The sequence below is a fragment of the Struthio camelus genome, chromosome 2 (genome assembly GCF_040807025.1).
Source record: "Struthio camelus isolate bStrCam1 chromosome 2, bStrCam1.hap1, whole genome shotgun sequence".
NCBI lineage: Eukaryota > Metazoa > Chordata > Aves > Struthioniformes > Struthionidae > Struthio > Struthio camelus.
The window spans coordinates 92,100,728-92,117,605 of record NC_090943.1 but is presented as its reverse complement, the minus strand read 5'-3'; the positions used below and the strand labels follow the sequence as shown (position 1 = coordinate 92,117,605).

At 43.4% G+C, this 16,878-nt stretch overlaps 1 protein-coding gene across 38 annotated transcripts in view; it reads left to right on the top strand.

Moving 5' to 3' along the window:
• The window catches only part of PIGN (phosphatidylinositol glycan anchor biosynthesis class N), a 129,879-nt gene that overhangs the window by 26,564 nt on the left and 86,437 nt on the right, over nt 1-16,878 (top strand). For 32 of the 38 annotated variants that reach the window (XR_011138994.1, XR_011138995.1, XR_011138990.1 and 29 more), the window contains 4 exons: nt 4,504-4,610; nt 10,133-10,257; nt 11,500-11,630; nt 16,630-16,746. Coding sequence is in view for 32 of the 38 variants with exons in the window: in XM_068931546.1 (XP_068787647.1) it covers nt 4,504-4,610; nt 10,133-10,257; nt 11,500-11,630; nt 16,630-16,746 (480 nt within the window). In the remaining 6 variants the exon portion in view is untranslated. The remainder of the gene's footprint in view (nt 1-4,503; nt 4,611-10,132; nt 10,258-11,499; nt 11,631-16,629; nt 16,747-16,878) is intronic. The other 6 variants (XM_068931560.1, XM_068931554.1, XM_068931550.1 and 3 more) reach the window with 1 other exon arrangement.

Below are 16,878 nucleotides of genomic sequence, written 5' to 3'. Positions count from 1 at the left end.
CTCCTGATTGGGTGGGTCAAGCACCCTTGTGAGTCACTGCTAGGCAGAGGCCTATATAAGAGCCAGGCCTAGAGCGCAGCTCCCAGAGCGCAGCCAACAGAGGCAGCGAACAGACGCAGCAGCGAACAGACGCAGCAGTTTGCGCAGCAGTTCGCGCAGAAGGGCGCCAGAAGGCAAAGAAGGCATCTCTCCATTTTACACAGTGGTGTGTCCTTCCCCAGGCATGGTCATGACACGCCGCAGAGCACGTTCCCCAGTGGCTGCGGGAGGTGCTGCATTGGCTGTGTCTGAGGCCTCAACCCAGACAGACCCTCAGACAGCAGATGCAGCTCTGCAGGTGTCAGGCTGCAGGCAGTGCCTGGGGCCTCTCCGCGAGGCCTGGGCTGACAGTCAGCTCTCCTGTGTGAGGTGTGCTGTGGTTGACCAATTGCGTCACCAGATAAAGGAGTTACAGGAGGAGGTTAGTAGGCTGCGTAGCATCCGAGAGGATGAGCGGGAGATTGACAGGGTGTTCTCGGAGATTGTTCAGCTCCGGGAGTCCCCTGCCCCGACTGCAGCGGAGGTGTCAGAGGGCTCAGCACCGTGTGTAAAGGTGCATCATAACGCTGTTGAAGAGGGCTGGAAGCTGGTGACCTCTCGCAGAAGGAGAAAGGCTCTTGCTCCTCCTCAAGACTTACCCTTGAAGAACAAGTTTAGCGCCCTCCAAGCCGAGGAGGAGCTGGGCATGGCTCCAAGGGAGGCAACTGGCCTGGCAGACCCTGTGCCGTGCAGGAACCCCCGGAAGAAACGGCGAGTGATTGTTGTGGGTGACTCCCTGCTGCAGGGGACAGAGGCACCTATCTGCCGACCTGATCTCTTGTCCAGAGAGGTTTGCTGCCTGCCAGGGGCTCGAATAAGAGATGTCGTGGAAAGACTGCCAAGGCTTGTCCATGCATCAGACTACTACCCTCTGCTGATCTTCCATGTGGGTGCTAATGACATGAAAGGCAAATTGGAAACCATCAAACGGGACTTCAGAGCTCTGGGAATGGTGGTGAAGGGTCTGGGAGCCCAGGTCGTTTTCTCCTCAATCTTGCCTGTGAGGGGAAAGGACAGGAGGAGGAGTAGACGAATTTTCCAAGTTAACAGCTGGCTGCGCCGCTGGTGTTGGCAACAGGGCTTTGGTTTCTATGACCATGGGACCCTGTTTGAAGATCAACAGCTGATGGGGAGAGACGGGATCCACCTTACCAAGCGGGGCACGCATGTCTTTGCCAACAGATTGGCCAGCCTGGTAAGGAGGGCTTTAAACTAGGCAAGATGGGGGAAGGGGAGTGGTATAGTGGCAGGGGAGTCAGTAAAACACCGTTCAAGTCAGGATGCCTCCAGCGGGTGCATACAACCAGGGGAGACAGCATGCAACATGGCTATGGAGGATCCTCTTGCACCTCTTCTGGGAAGCCTGTGTGCTTGACTGGCTCTCTGAAATGCCTGTACACCAATGCACGCAGCATGGGGAATAAGCAGGAAGAGTTAGAGATCTGTGTGCGGTCGCAGGGCCATGATCTCATTGCAGTGACAGAGACATGGTGGGATAGTTCACATGACTGGGATGCTGTCATGGATGGCTATGTGCTTTTTAGGAAAGACAGGCCAGGAAGGCGAGGGGGTGGAGTTGCTCTTTATGTGAGGGAGCAACTAGAATGTATGGAGCTCTGCCTCGGGGTGGATGAAGAGCAAGTTGAGAGCCTATGGGTAAGGATTAAAGGGCAAGGTAACATGGGTGACACTGTTGTGGGGGTTTACTACAGGCCACCTGATCAGGAGGAAGTCGTCAATGAGGCCTTCTACAGACAGCTGGAAGAAGCCTCACGATCACAGGCCCTGGTTCTCATGGGAGACTTCAACCACCCTGACATCTGTTGGCAAGACAGCACAGCTAGGCACAAACAGTCAAAGAGGTTCCTGCAGAGCATTGATGATAATTTCTTGACCCAGGTGGTGGAGACGCCAACGAGGAGAGGTGCAATGCTAGACCTTGTCCTAACGAACAAAGAAGGTCTAGTTGGAGAGGTGAAGGTTGGGGGCAGCCTTGGCTGCAGTGACCATGAGATGGTGGAGTTCAGGATCCTGCGAGGAGGGAGCAGGGCAATGAGTAGGATTGCAACGCTGGACTTCAGGAGAGCTGACTTTGGCCTCTTCGGGGACCTACTTAGGGGAATCTCCTGGGGTAGGGCCCTAGAAGGAAGAGGGGTCCAAGAGAGCTGGTTAATATTCAAGCATCACCTCCTCCAGGCTCAGGATCAGTGCATCCCTCTGAGGAAGAAGTCCAGCAAAGCGGGCAGGAGACCTGCATGGATGAGCAAGGAACTCCTGGCCAAACTCCAGCAGAAGAAGGAAGTGTACAGAATGTGGAAAAGGGGACAGGCCACTTGGGAGGAATACAGGGACGTTGTCAGAGCGTGCAGGGATGCGACAAGGAAGGCTAAGGCCCAGTTGGAATTAAATCTGGCAAGGGTTGTCAAGGACAACAAGAAGGCCTTCTTCAAATACATCAAGAGCAAAAGGAAGACTAGGGAAAACGTGGGTCCGCTGCTGAATGGGGCGGGTGCCCTGGTGACAAAGGATACAGAGAAGGCAGAGTTATTGAATGCCTTCTTTGCTTCTGTCTTCACTGCTAAGGCCAGTCCTGAGGAATTCCAGACCTTGGAGACAAGAGAGGAAGGCTGGAGAAAGGAAGACTCTCCCTTGGTTGAGGAGGATCGGGTTAGAGATCTTTTGTCCAAACTTGACATCCACAAATCCATGGGCCCCGATGGGATGCACCCACGAGTGCTGAGGGAGCTGGCGGATGTTATCGCTAGGCCTCTCTCCATCATCTTTGAAAGGTCCTGGAGATCAGGAGAGGTGCCTGAGGACTGGAAGAAAGCCAATGTCACGCCAGTCTTCAAAAAGGGCAAGAAGGAGGAGCCAGGAAACTACAGGCCTGTCAGCCTCACCTCCATCCCGGGAAAGGTGATGGAACAGCTCCTCCTGGAGGTCCTCACTAAGCATGTGGAGGACAAGCAGGTGATCAGGAGTAGTCAGCATGGATTCACCAAAGGGAAATCATGCTTGACCAATCTGATAGCCTTCTCTGATGGAATGACTGGCTGGGTAGATGAGGGCAGAGCAGTGGATGTTGTCTTTCTGGACTTCAGCAAGGCTTTTGACACTGTCTCCCATCACATCCTCCTAGGTAAGCTCAGGAAGTGTGGGCTAGATGAGTGGACGGTGAGGTGGCTTGAGAACTGGCTGGATGGCCGAGCTCAGAGGGTTGTGGTGAATGGCGCAGAGTCAAGTTGGAGGCCTGTGGCTAGTGGTGTCCCCCAGGGGTCAGTCCTGGGCCCAGTCTTGTTCAATATATTCATCAATGACCTGGAGGAAGGGACAGAGTGCACCCTCAGCAAGTTTGCTGATGATACTAAACTGGGGGGAGTGGCTGACACACCAGAGGGCTGTGCTGCCATTCAGAGGGACCTGGACAGGCTGGAGAGGTGGGCGGAGAGGAACCTCATGAAGTTCAACAAAGGCAAGTGCAAGGTCCTGCACCTAGGCAGGAATAATCCCATGCACCAGTACAGGCTGGGGACTGACCTGTTGGAAAGTAGCTCTGCCGAGAAGGACCTGGGAGTGCTGGTGGACAACAAGTTAAACATGAGCCAGCAGTGTGCCCTTGTGGCCAAGAAGGCCAATGGTCTCCTGGGGTGCATTAGGCAGAGTGTTGCCAGCAGGTCGAGGGAGGTGATCCTGCCCCTCTATTCAGCCCTGGTGAGGCCTCACCTGGAGTACTGTGTCCAGTTCTGGGCTCCCCAGTACAAGAGAGACATGGCACTCCTGGAGAGAGTCCAGCGGAGGGCTACCAAGATGATTAGAGGGCTGGAGCATCTCTCCTATGAAGAAAGACTGCAAGAGCTGGGCCTGTTCAGCCTGGAGAAGAGAAGATTGAGAGGGGATCTCATCAACGTGTACAAGTATCTGCAGGGGGAGTGTCAAGAGGATGAGGCCAGCCTCTTCTCCGTGGTGCCCAGCAACAGGACAAGAGGCAATGGGCAGAAACTGAACCACAGGAAGTTCCATCTGAACCTGAGAAAAAACTTCTTCACTGTGAGGGTGACAGAGCATTGGAACAGGTTGCCCAGAGGGGTGGTGGAGTCTCCTTCGCTGGAGATATTCAAAAGCCGTCTGGATGTGATCCTGGGCAATATGCTCTAGAGGACCCTGCTTGAGCAGGGAGGTTGGACTAGATGATCTCCAGAGGTCCCTTCCAACCTAAACGATTCTGTGATTCTGTGATTCTGTGATTCTGTAGTTTAAATTAAGTAATTTTAATTCTTTTCTTCTTTTTATCCCTAACTTCTCTCAGGATTGTCATTATTGATATGTTTTTGCTCCTGTACATTAATATTCATGAACTTTTGATTAAGAGAAAAGGAAGAAAACTTGTTGCTGTTGTCTTATATTCCATCTGTATTGTTTTTGCAGGTGCTAGTAGAGATCACGTTTATACGTTTTGTTACACAGCAGAAAGTGAAGATTTTGGAGCACAAGATGCGGCTAAGCTTGACACTTGGGTTTTTGATCATGTTAAGGTGAGTAAAGGCTTTTTATGCTGCCTGTGCATAAGAAGCACAACTGGATGATGATAATTTTATCTTTCCCTATAGATCTAGAAAGTATGGAATTTATGAAAGATCTGTCATTTAGGGTAATAATTACAAATTGCTTGAACCAATTATCGTCACTAATGTCCTGGAAATTTGAAGGATGTATGTGTCATTCAACACTAATTTTAAAAATACGCCTTTAAAATACTCTATTTTTCTCTGAAGTTTGCATATAATCTGAAACCCATCCTTTCAGAATATTACAGAGCCTTCAAAATATTGGATATGAGTAACTGAAGATTTTATAACAGGCATTATGGTGTGGAAAGGCCAATAAGACTTGATTTTGAAAAAGAAACGGAGAGCATTCTTCTTGATTAGCTTCTCTCAGGATTCTACCTACTATAACCAAAGAGTGTTTCTTATTGCAATACGTGTAGTTAGTTGACTCTTATCTGCTGTGGTTTATGCTGTGCTGTGGCTAACAGAGGAGCCTGAGCTAGTTCTGTGATAAATGCATCTTAGGCCCTGAAGCAGCATAACTGGCTCACATGGTGCTGTGCTCAACTGACTTGAGTCAATGCTGCTCCATTGACTACTCTTTTTTTGTGACACCCTCGCTGTATATATTAGTATTCCAACGCACGTAGGTTGGTTTTTAATTATTTGTGAATGTCTGTAGTCACGTTATGCTGTGCTGTCCCACTTGATTTGGATAATGAAAAGTTGGTAAGTGGGTATTGACTTAACTTTTTATATCAATGGAGCGATTAGATGAGTTTTGACTTTCTGGAACTCATAATAACGTTAAATGCAATTTAAGAGTTAATAAAATTTTCTCACAAAATCTCTGGACTGTATTAATGCAAGCCAAGGGTGGGTCTGCTATAAAAAATGATGTAGGTGGAAAAGGGTTCATTATAGTTCGCTGATTCTCAAAGAAGTGATTTTTCTGAGTCTGCAAGTGGAAAAATTTTTTTTTCTAATTGCCATCCTCTCCCTGAACTTAGTTTTGCTAGGTTGCATGTTGTAATGTGTGTGAGTAATACATATCAAATTAGGCTTTTAATTTTACTTGAATAACTGTTGTCTTAAAGTTACACCCTGCTGTGATTTGACGTCACGCAGGTATTTGAGGGTGGTACTGTCTTGTATTGCTTCAAGATTGCAGATTATATTATATGCTTACTGGTGATGTCCTCTTTGGAACCATCAGCATTATTTTAAATACATACTTTGCCTATCTAAATTTCATGCTGTTGAACGGATAGGACTTGACTGACTAGTTTAAAACACTCATTCCACAAATCATCACTTCTATTGTATATCAGTGATTGCTTCAGAAGCATGAAAGCTTGAGGCTGACTGAAACTGAGGTCAGTCTGCTATTATAATTCCAGCAACTACAGTGGTAACAATGACAGTTTGAATCTGAAATCCACTTTGCCTAAAATATTTTTCTCTCCCATGTAGAGTTTTATCTCAAGTACTTAATGACATATAATTTGACCCTATCTTGGGCAAGGTGGTCCCTAGGTTTCTGCCTCTGCTCCAGGAAGTAAAAGACACTCAGCTGTGTAGTCAGCAGATCCCAAGGGTGAGGAGGGCTTCTTGTCGCTTCCTCTGCATAACAAGAGGACAGGAATAAAATGGGGCCTCAAGTTTGGGGCCATGAACTCTGGCACCCTGAAGTTGTTCTTTCTCTGAGTGCTAACCAGCAATAATTCAGTTGGTAAGGAGAGCTGTGAACTGTAACTAGTTTGTATCGTATGGATCAGAAGCAGATTGCTTAGAAACCATGAGTAGAGAAAAGAAAATTTATGATGCTTTGTAGTTCCTCTCATGCCTGTTCATGGGACAAAGTGACCCTGGCCCTTACTTTGATCTAGACCCAATTGTCTATCTTTTTTTGCATTTATAGGTAGGTTAAAACTCTTTGTCGAATTTTATTTTATTTTGGGGCTGTCTCGGAGAACCAGATGGATGTGGAGCTGACTGAGCTTTTTTGCCAGAAGCCTTCAAAATAATTAGGGGACTGAGCAGAATTTGCCTTAATGTAGCCTAGCAGTTTGCAATTAAACAACCTTTACCTGGACCATGCTTTGAGTTTCTGCTGAAATAAAAATTGGGGAGCAAAATGCTGTAAGACTAGGTTAACTAACAACAAAAATATAGTTGTTTTCTTTTACTGCATTTCTGATGCATTAAAAAATTTGTTTTTCTCAAAATATTTAACACTGAGCTTTATTTTTGGGTCAAATTGATTAAAATATCCCAAGCACTTGTGCAGTCTTGGGGATGAGAGTGTGTCATTAATGCATGTCTAACCTCAGTTTAATTTCTTAAAAGTGTGTCCTAACCCATGGTCATAAAAAGTTGACTTTTTCTGACTTAAACGGACACGGACATGCAGATGGCAAACATTTCTCTTATTTTTTTGAACATAGTACTTCATTTTCCTTTGGCCCCTTTTTGTTGGAAGAGGACCATGCGAAAACTTCAAACTCTCCCTTCTAGGCAGGGTGACGATTGGAATTGAGAACGGAATGATGTTAAACTCTGAATATCTGCACACACAGAGCGCCATGACTTAGTAGTTATCTCTGCAGCTGGATTTCAACATAAGTAGCTCTAACTAGCAGTACAGTGGTTGAGTGATTTATTGAAGTAGGTGTAGCGGCCTTGTGCGTGAGCATGCTTACTTGATGTAAACCTGGCATGTATATCTGTTTATCCTGCCTTTGTACATTTAGATTGCATCTAAAAATTGGCATAAAGATTTAAAGTCTCACATGAGCACAAATCAGCATGCACTTCTTTAATTAACCAATTGAATTAAATTGTCCTGGATTTATAGGTGGAGGGGCTTCATGGCAGGAGCAAGTTTGTTATGTATAATCTCTCTTTCTCCTTGTGCATTCATACATTTAACAGCACTTTTGTCGGTTCTATAAAAGGAACTTGTTTCTAAGGAGGGCTCTATCTGTTGGAGCAAATGGTCCCCAAAAACTTCTATTAGACATCTGTGAAGCCTGTATTTTTTTCAGACATTGGTAAATCGTGTATTTGCTATACCTTTTTGGTAGTCTCATTTTTTTACTTTTCTTTTTGCTTTTTCCCACCCAAGAAGGGATATGATATGAAGATTTCATATGGTACTAAGATTAGACAGCTGTAACCAAACTTCTTCTGTGATATTTTCATTAGTACTTGCATTATAATCAATTTTCCTTTTTGTAAACTGGAATCGAATGTGTTTCGAAATGTCTGTTACCTCTCGTCCTGTCACCAGGCACCTCTGAGCAGAGTCTGGCTCCATCTTTTCTGCACCTTCCCAGAAGGTAGTTGTAGACAGCAATTGGATCTTTCTGTAGCCTTCTCTTCTTGAGAGTGGAAAGTTCTCTCAGCCGCTTAATGTAAATCACGTACTTCAACCCCTGAATTGTTGTGGTGGCACTGTGCTTAAATACACAAAGGAGATAATATCACTGAACAGAACAATCAAAAGGATTAAAGGGGAAATCAAAAAAAAACAAGACAAAATAATGTAGCTAAAATATAGTGATGGCTTGGAAATTACTGTTAAGTGGCTGTAGGTCTTAAGTTTTGCACATAATGAGTACCAAAAAGAAGTATTTAGTATACTACAAGGATATAAAAGGTTACTGTTGGTAACTACTAGAACGAGATTAAGTGTTTATTACCCTTCCTGTTGCTGTCCCAGTTGCCAACTTAGCACCTTTATCAGCCTAAGACGACTCCTTGCAGTGAACTTACTTACTTTTTTCAGTAGACCATTTTAAAAATGTTCTGTGGGATAAAGTTTGCTATTTACTCTGGGAAAAGATGCTGCAACTTAGATTACACTCTCCTTCCTTTTGTTATCTTATTCTTAATTAGTCTGAGATTAGGCAAGCTATTCTGACTGCTGCTGGTCTGGGCTAAGAGGTTTCTTGTGCTTAGGGAAGTGAGGTATTTTTGGAATGTCGTGGGAACCCATCTAGTGGAAAAGAGAATTTCAGGCCTTGCTTTGCTCCTGGGAAATTTTATTCATTTAGTTGCTCCTTGATAGAAAAATACCTTTCTTTAAATATTGATCTTTGTTTTAAGTTTTTGTTTCAGGAATTTACTGTTGGTCTGTTTTGAAATTTTATTTCCTTTTATTTACTTCAATTTAATAGAACTGGTATATCCTGTAAATTATGGAAGCCTGGAAGGCTTTTTTGGCCTACAATCAAATATGTGCAGATGGACCCCCGTGGGAAGCTGAAACCTCCAAAAAATCATTATCATGCTATTAAACCAGTGCTATCTGATTTTATTTTCGTATCTTTTTTTATTTTAAATATCTCTGGACTTCAGTCATAATTTTGTTTGGAGAGGAGCTGAACTTGAGAACGTAATAGCACTTGCATGTGAATGTTAGTCTCTACTGCTTGTCTATATTCAGAAAAAATTTTTACTTTCTTGAGTTTATTTTTATTAAAGTGGAATCAAGTTTTATCATGGTCTCCTGACAATGGTTCTCTTGCTGCCAGCTTGGCTTTCCTTTTGGTACAGTGACTTTAGTTTATGTAATGCGTGAGCTTCAGTTTTCAGCAACACCACCATTACCACAAAGGTGTCTGCTTGCTGCATTCCTCTCTCCTATCATGGCAAAAATGGATCATTGTATCTACTGGCATTTTCCCTAGAACTAGCTGTGCGAAATCCAAAGATACTTTCCTATCTCTTACTGCTCCTGAAAGGTTCTCTGGATTTTTAAATTTTATTAATTTATTTTAACTAAAATCCTACCCAATTTTGTTCCCTTGGGCAGTGCTGTTACTAGGGAGATCATGCTGAAATAGCTGTCTGCCTGCGTCTTGCATTACTGTAATGGGGCTGGTCTACAGCTGAATGGCCATGTCAAGACTCATTCAATCTGTGGGGGAAATGCCCCGTGGCATCAGCCTTAGGGATGCCTTAGTAGGGCATGTGCAAGGCAGATGTATGTTCTGTGGTCTGTATATTTGCAAAGCATGTTTTTTGTTGTTGTTGTTCTTTTTGAGTTTGGTTTCTGTGAATGGCTTGTAGCTTGGTGCCTCAGTCCTGCAGAACCTGTTTCCAAAGCAAGAGTGCTTGAGAGCTTTGCTTCTAGCTTTAAATCAAGAAATTAGTGGAAATAGAAAGCCGTAAACAGAGCTCAGGAAGGGTGCAAAGCCAGGATTATGTAGGAGGCAAAGAAGGGATGATGCAGTTATCTGCTATCACTGCCTAAAGAAACTCAAAAAAAACCCTCAAGAACTTAGTGTTGTATGTCTTAGATAAGCTGAAGTCTTGAGTTGACTATGCTGTTGGCAGTTATCCTCCTGAAGGTAAATCAGGAAGTAATTAATTTTTCTTTCATAGCTTTAATAACTGCTAATATTGTGACATGAGAACAGCTGCATTTTGGTTTTAATAGAGTGTCTGCCATCATCTTCCATTATATTCGGATTAATATCTTAATGACTTATTCCATACAGAGCTTCTTTAATTCTTCCAGAAGTAATCAAACATTGTACTCTGCACTAAATGAAGAAAAAGTGGTTCTGTTCCTGCATTTGCTAGGCATAGACACAAATGGGCATGCACATCGGCCAAACTCGAGGTAATTTAAGAGGCTATGTATACCTTTCCTGTTGGTGTTGAATGCATACAGTAACAATTTTTTTTTCTCTAAAAGATTTTTCTTAACAGTACTATTTATCAAGAAAAGTAGACAGCTTATCTTGATTTTCTACAATAGGTCGTATAAGTTACTATGACTACTTATGCTCTGAATTTTCTGGCGTTTGATATTTTAAGGTCTTGTCTATATAAGTGACAAATTTTACTTTTTTCCTTTGCACTACGTAATGCTCCTTCAGTCAAGTCTGATTTTTAGCAGGTTTTTCTTAGTTAAAGCTGTATGAGACACTGCAGTTTTAAATGTAAAAATGGAAACAGTTCTTGCATTCCACAGGGCAAAAATGGTAAGGTTGAATTTACAGAAAACAGTGAGTTCCGAAATAATAATGCTGGAATTTGCAGCCCTATTGTAGCTTTCCTAGGACACTAGCAAAAAGAAAAGTTTAGATCATTAACAGTACGCATCATCATCTTGAAGTGTGCAATTTGAGAGCTTTCCTTTCATTTCCTCGCATGCTCTGAACGTAGAACTCTGTATTTTTCTCTTGCATACTTCAAAATCTCTGCCCTGATTTCTTACACCATTGCAAAGTTTATGCTTGCTGTATGTCTCATGCTCTTTTTAACGTTAATATTTTAAAGATACACTTTTAAAATCGACTTTGGCAACAAATAGAAAAATTGGATGGTTGAAAGTTAATCACTGCCACTTTTTTTCTTCTTACAAACGTTAGGGTTAGCCTCTGTCCCACAAAACTCTGGGATCTCTGCTAGTCTGTGAATTAACTCAAAACAGTCCTTGCATTGTAAATTCTTTATTTGATATTCAATTACTAGCTTCAAATAACTTCCAAAATTTGCAATTCAGAATTTCAGTTTCCCACAATTCCTTAAGCTTAGGCAAACTAAGATGAATGTCAAATTGCTACGGGTGATTAAATTATCATCTTCAGACATCAAAGACAGATCAGATTTGAAACATAAATAAGAAGCCAACTGAGACTGTAGTTTCAGGAGCATTAAAACTGCACTGGGGTATCTCATCTAAGAACTGGAGGAGGACAGATTTCATCTAGGATGCCTTTTGGTAGCTTATGTTTCTGTAAAGTGTAAAGCTGTCTGTAGTCAAGGGGACTGGGTGGGGATAACTTGCGATTCCCCAAGGGCAAGAGCCACCTTGAATCTAATAATGTTTTTCTCTTTGTTTTTTTTTTCCCCCCAGGGAATACAAGGAGAATATTAGAAAAGTTGATGAGGGTGTAAAAGAAATGGCTTCAATGCTTGACAATTTTTATGGAAATGATGGAAAAACTGCATTTATCTTAACCTCTGACCATGGAATGACAGATTGGGGTGAGCCTTTTTAAATGTTGAGAGTTAGCTAAGCTTATGGGTGAGTAGCTGGAGCACAGTTAGAGCTCTGTTCCCGTCAAAGCTTTGGAGCCTCTGCTTCGATGTGATACGCTAGGTTTTGCTCGTGTATGAACCCCATGTGAATTAGGAAACAAAGAAGGAGCTGCAGGGGACCTCATCAGCCCTGTAACAATGGAGATAGGTATCTGGACAGCAAAAAAGAGTTAATAGGGTAAAGCTTAACTCTAGTAGGAGAGTGGGAGCGGGAGAAGAAGGAGAAGCAGACCTGAAAACCACTTCTGTCAGAGCCTCCCTGAAGAGAGCTGGCCTGGGCAAGAGATGATTGCGTTATTTGGCTGCTAGCAGGAAATGTGGGCTTGTTCAAGACCGCTTGGGCAGAAATGCTTATCACTTTGTTACTCTAAAGTGCCAGGGGGAGGTGAAGGGAGTCAGGGAGTCGGAAACAAACTTTCTTTTTTTTTTTTTTTTTTTTTTTTGCTTGTTTTGGCCCTTAGTTACAATTTTGGAAGAGGCTGGAGCTGGAGAGTAGGTGGAGCAGCGGAAAGCACAGGCAAGAGAGTGAGGCAGGTGGCGGGCCAGGCTGGTACCCGCAGGGGGCACTTGTGAAGGGCATGACTGCAGTGGCCGAATGACTTGAGGTAATTTTGGCGTAATTAGATTAGGGCAGATGGGGAGGGTTTACGGTGGTGACCTCATTTAGACAAATCCCCCTACCCACCCCAAGAATTTTAAGAGCATTCCTGGCCTTGCATGCGGCCGATTAAAGTGGAAAAAGTCTCTCTTAACCTGGTGAAACACAAGGATACTAATTAAACTTAATTTTCAGGTGGTTAAGTTGCACCTTTATACTGCTTTCATACCAGGGGGGTGGGGGGAAGTGTTTAGTGTGGTGTTCTTTGATCAGCTCAGATTTTTCCCCTTAAAATATTCTTGCTAGCCTTTTAACATGTTATTAGTGGCGGTGCTAAGGGGCCAGTTCATTTTTAAAACCTCAGCTACCTATCTTTTTAGACTTTGATAAAGCAATAGTTACATTATGCTGCTAACAATAAAAAGGAAGAGAGATTTTAACAGCCCAGGGTGGCAGCGGTAATGCTGTCAGAGAAGATGGAGAATGATTTTAGCCTTTCTTGCAGGTAAGCAGAGATTAGAGATAGTGCTGTGGTGGTCTGTTTGGGTTTCGAAGGGAACGCGAGTGGAACCTGGCTGAACTTCTTAGTGGAAAAGTTCTCCCCCTCTCCCCCACCCCAAAAACCCCTGAAGTCTGTATCCCAGCTTTTGAAAGAGAAATGTAAATTGAAAAGACTATAAATAAAGGTACTCTTGAGTGTTTTTTTTTTCCAGTCAGGTATAGGTAGCCTCAGCCTGCAAAGAAACTTCCCGTTTCAGTGATGCTTGGTTTGAACAGCATTTAAGGCTTGTACTGAATACAAGTACTTTTTCTCATCGCAAGCAATCGCTGTGATTCGGTGAAATGCTTATGAATTGCTCACAAATCTCACCCCCCACCCCTTAACATAAAAATAACAAAAAAATCAGAAACAGTTTGCCAATTTTACGTGTTTCTAGCTGGTTGATTTTGAGGAGGGTGAAGCATTTAGATTCTATTATCTGTATGTACATGAATTTGGAAGTGAAGAAAATAAATGGGTAAGTGGCCAGATATAGCATTTGGTAATTCCGAATTGAAATGAGAACTAAACTCCAGGGAGCAGTAAGCCATGACAGCTTTCATGCCAAGCACCTGTAGAAACTTTCTATACTAGGTATATCTGTGGCTATTACTTATGATACTTTTGAACCAGGGATGCTTCAGGTGTGATCCTGACAAAACTCAGGGTCATATGTTTTCTGTGCCATCCTAAACTTTTCAAATGGCTAAGATGCAGGTTTGTTCTGTTATCAGAGATGAGAAAAGTATTCATTTACTTATTTATTCAAAATCGGCCTAATTACTGTCTGCTCACTTGCGAAACAGTCTATTTGAATATTTTTTACTGCTGAGCTGGCTGTCACTTACAATAAAAGATTTTAATTTTGACGTATATTCTTCTTCTATATTTCAAGTAATTGTGATTGTTCATGATTTTATTTTTTTCATGTGATCAGAGGGAACTCGGGAGAAACAACCTCCTGATCTCAAGGGAGGCTCAGCCACGAGGCCAGAACAGGTTGTCCAGTTGAGTCTTGAAAAACTCCAAGGATGGAGCCTGCACAGCCTTTCAGGGCTGCCTGCTCCACTGCTTGGCTCTGCTTGGGGGGCAGAAAGTTTTTCTGTATATCCAGTCTGAGCCTCCCTTGTTTCAAATTATACCTGTTGTCTATCATCCTTCCACTATGCACCATGGTGAGAGCATGGCTCCATCTTCTCACTAACCCTTTGCAGATACGGGCAAGCTGTTGTTAGCTCTCTCCAAAACTGTCTTTTCTCCAGGTTGCAGAAGCCCCAGCCCCTCAGCCTCTCTTCACAGGGCAAGGGCTCCAGCCCCGCAGCTTGGGGGTCCTCTGCTCAGCTCAGCTCGCTCCAGTTGGTTGCTGTCTTTTCTGTATTGGGGGACCAAAACTGGATGCAAATATCTAGAGCTGTCACAAGTGCTGTATAGAGGGGATATCCTTTCCCTCGATCTACTGCCTGTGCTCCTGTTAGTACAGCCCATGATGTTGGCCGTCTCTGCCTGCCAGGGTGTGCTGCTGGCTCATGCTCAGCTTATGTCTGCCAAGGCCCGCAGGTCCTTTCCACAGGTTTGTGTGTGATGCATGTATATGTATGTATATTTGTGTGTGCGTATGCATACACATATGGAGAGATAGTATTTAAATACCTGCCTTTTATATGCATAGGCCTGAATCTGCTTTCTGGTTAGCACGTAGGTTTATGTCAATAGGCGAATGCTGATCAGCTTTGCTGTCAGCTCACCTGGAAGAGCAGCTTGGAAAAAAGTATTAAAAAGTATCCTGAGGCATTCTTGTTGTGACTTGAAGCTTTTGAAGAGGGGAAAGAAAAGGTGATAGGGCTAATCTCTCAGGCTTTGAGAGGCTACTGGTCTGTCGTAGTTCTCTCCGTCACTCCCTTTTTATTTAAAGAAGAAAAAGCTTGATTTCATGCCAGGAGTGTCAAAGACACAAAAACGGACTTCAGTGAGTGCAAGACCAAGCCCAAAGGAGATGCGCAGGACCCCAGCCAGCAGGCTGAAGGCTAGTTCAGTAGCTTTTTATTAGAGCTGTAGTTTCAGCAGCTGCTGCTGTTTTTCAGTGACCATTTCCAGAATGAGATGGGCACCAGGTTTTAAAAGCAAAAAGTCTATTGAGGAAGAGAACATGCTCTAAACTTGGCAAAACCTAGGAACTTGTGGTTGTTGGCAAAGACCAATAAACTCATTTGCTTTCCCGGCATGCGTTTTTGCTTTAAGCTGCTTAGTGGTGGTTTTTGCAAGTCGGTGGTGCCACTCTTGCCCTCACCTCAGCCCGTTGTCCCTGCTGCATAGTACGTTGGGCTGGGGGTAGGAACTCAACTCACAGTATCATCTCCCTCCCTTCCCCCAGCAAAATTGTGTGTTTTGGGTCTGTTCCCTGTTCCACCACATCCCCCCAAGTGAAAATCAGTATTTGTCCCTGTTATAATTCAGATCCGGCTGAAAAATGGTTCTTAGGACAGGGGCTGGGCTGGCCTGCCTGTCTCAGCTGCGTCAGGCTTCAAGCATGGGTGAAAGCAGTCTCAGTAAAACGCTGAGAGAGCTGGTGGCTCAGCTAAAACGTAAGCTCACCAAAACCTGCGCTTTCCTTCTGTGATGGAAGGAAGTAACTGAGGCTGGGAGGATGGAGGAAGCACTCTCTCCATCTGCTCTTTTACCAAGCTCCACAAAGAAGAAAAGTTGTTGCTACTTCTGAGGCCGGAGAATGCCTTGCAAGGGGTTTCTTTACTTCTGAATTCTCTTATCATGTCCAGATCTGTGTGTTCATTAGCTTAGCGATGCTTAAAAGGAAGCAAAGCTGACTTTTCTTTTCCGCCATAGCAATTGTTACGCATTCAATCTCAGCACTGTTCCCAGTTTTATCTCATTCTTCTCTAGTTTGAAACAATATGATATTCTCTCATGCCCTTCATAATTTTAGTGAACACATGTTGTATACCTATATATATATACACACGCAGAGGAAGAGTCTATGTCTATACACATAAAATATGTAATTGTGTGAAGCGTGCAGTGACTGGCATAGCATTTGTATGACAATCTCATTCCCTTTGAGACTGGCTTATGTCCCTGCTGTGGTACCTGACCCACTGAGCTGAATGACCAAAATTTCTTTCACGCTTATGTGGCTTCTGCTTCAGTGCAGCTGCTGCTGAGACATCATATTGTTAAAGCTTTCTGCTTTTGGCAGTTGATATGTTAATTTGGGGGAAAATTAATTTCCTCAGGGAAGGAAGTTACATTTTGTCAATTTTTTAGTAGTGTGCTACTAGGCTTTAAAATGGTGAAAATGAACTTGTATCAGTAGGAAAACATGGCAGTCATTGTTCATATTGTCTCCTATTTTTGAAACAGAAGTCTAATCCTTATTTAGATACCAGAGAGATACATTTTGTATGGTTTTAGGCGCGTGCCTGGTTTTACACAAATGAATAGTCTCTGACTTCCATGGAGCACTCGAGGAAGGTTCACAGCTTTCTGAGCAGTTGACACCTCCACAGCTTTTAAGTACTTTGACTTCAATTTCTGTTTCTGTATATTAAAAATCAAGAGAAAAAACCTGTTAATACAGAACTTCCATATTTTTATAGACTTGATTGTAAATAGCACTAATTTCCATCCTATAGCTTGAATTCAGCCTTTAGTGGTAGAAAATAAGGTGTGAAGCTAGAACAGGTTGTCTGTAGGTGGGGCTTAGATATATGGGGTGTTTTGTTTTTGTTTTGTCTTTTCCCACCGTGCATCTTGAAGTTTGTTTACACTGGTTCTGACTTGGTGTGCTTTAGGATCCCATGGAGCTGGTCATCCCTCAGAGACCTTAACACCACTCGTTGCTTGGGGTGCTGGAGTGAATTATCCACAGAGGGTTGCATCCCAATTCTTTGAAGACAATTTTTTGGAAGGTATGTAAAATGCAAAATTTTAAGTGCAAAATTTTAGTGGAAGGGCAATGTTTGACCATTACATCTGTTTGACTTCACTGAGTTCTACTCCATTCATGGTCATGTATCTTGCTTTGTGCGGTGTGGAAAGAA